This window comes from Myotis brandtii, unplaced genomic scaffold (genome assembly GCF_000412655.1).
Source record: "Myotis brandtii unplaced genomic scaffold, ASM41265v1 scaffold357, whole genome shotgun sequence".
In the NCBI taxonomy this organism is placed as follows: Eukaryota; Metazoa; Chordata; class Mammalia; order Chiroptera; family Vespertilionidae; genus Myotis; species Myotis brandtii.
Window position 1 is genome coordinate 41,600 of NW_005363729.1, and position 1,446 is coordinate 43,045.

Consider the following 1,446-nt stretch of genomic DNA (forward strand, 5'->3'; position numbering starts at 1 on the left):
CAGCGACCCGCGCTTGAACTGGCTATACCAGGTGGCGGGCTGCTCTTTGGGCCAGCGGGCCATCTTACTCTGGAAGATAGGACACGGGTGCGTTGAGGGCACCGCGGGGCAGGGCCGCCTTACCAGTTTCCCGCGCTTGAATTCACTGAACCAGGAGCCGGGGTTCTCTTTGGGCCAAGAGGTGATTCTGGCCTGAAGGCGGAGCAGGGGGCGCCGAGGGAGAGAAAGAAGGACAGGTTACTCTCTTGCCTGCCGTGGGCGACCCGCCCCGCCCTCCCTCTCGGGGGTCACAGTGCCCGGCCGGGAAGGACTCTGTGGGCGCCTCTGACTGCCCCGGAGCCGAGGCACCTGCTTCATGTGCTCTGTTTATCCAGCATCCAGGCCCCTGGTCCTGCTCAGTGCCTGCGGCCCGAACGAATGAGTGAGTGAATGAGTGAGTGAATGAATGAGTGAATGAGTGAGTGAGTGAATGAGTGAGTAAATGAATCAATTCCGGTGAGACAGCAGGAGCAACATTGACTGATGGGCTCAGGGAAGGACCTGGTGGTGGGTGTGGCTCCGTCTGCGCCGCCACCACCTGGGACAGGTGGGCAGGGCTCATGGGGACACAGCTGGACCAGCTCGGTGTGAGCGGTGGGTGCGTGTGCTGTGTGTGTGCACGCGTGGGCTCCGTGTGGTGCGTGTGATGGAGTGCTCGCCCTCGGAGGAGTGACCTGGGGAACGCCCTGGAACACAGCGCCTGTCCCCCTGCGGGAGGGAGGGGCCTCCCTGTGGAGTTCGCAGGGGCCGAGGCCGCAGGGATGCTGTGGAGCCAGGAATGGGGCCTGAGGGAACGAGTGAGTGAGGGCCCCGCCAGGGGAGCCGTGCGGCCGGCGGGGGGCCGAGGGGCAGAGCCACAGCTGCTGGCGCATCCACGTGCTGCAGGATAGACTACTGGCCTGTCCCAGTCCACGGGGCCGCTGCCTGCGGGTCAGTATGCCTGTCCCCGCCCCCCGCTGTCCTCTGAGCTGGCCTTGGGCAGGAGCGGGACCAGGACCCCCTGGAGGATGAGGGTGTCCAGCTGCCCCGGCCCCTCGGGACTCCCCGCCCTCCTGCTTTGGGGACCACACCCTTGGCTGTGGGGACCTGCTCAGAGGGCGGCCTCCTCGGGGACAGGACCAGGGACTTGGGCAGGGGAAGGACTCTGTGGGCGCCTCTGACTGCCCAGAGCCGAGGCACCTGCTTCATGTGCTCAGTTTATCCAGCATCAGGGCCCCTGGTCCTGCTCAGTGCCTGCGGCCCGAACAAATGAGTGAGTGAATGAGTCAACGAATGAGTGAATGAATGAGTGAGTGAATGAATGAGTGAATGAATGAGTGAACGAGTGAGTGAATGAATGAGTGAACGAATGAGTGAGTGAATGAGTCAACGAATGAGTGAATGAGTGAGTGAATGAGTGAGTGAATG

At 63.1% G+C, this 1,446-nt stretch overlaps 1 protein-coding gene across 1 annotated transcript in view; it reads right to left on the reverse strand.

Annotated features, from left to right (window-relative positions):
• COL5A1 (collagen, type V, alpha 1) overlaps positions 1-1,446 on the reverse strand; it is a gene marked incomplete at its 5' end in the record, with an annotated part of 94,117 nt that overhangs the window by 6,581 nt on the left and 86,090 nt on the right. Inside the window, one exon of the mRNA XM_014544215.1 lies at positions 124-192. Coding sequence (XP_014399701.1) covers positions 124-192 — 69 coding nt within the window. The remainder of the gene's footprint in view (positions 1-123; positions 193-1,446) is intronic.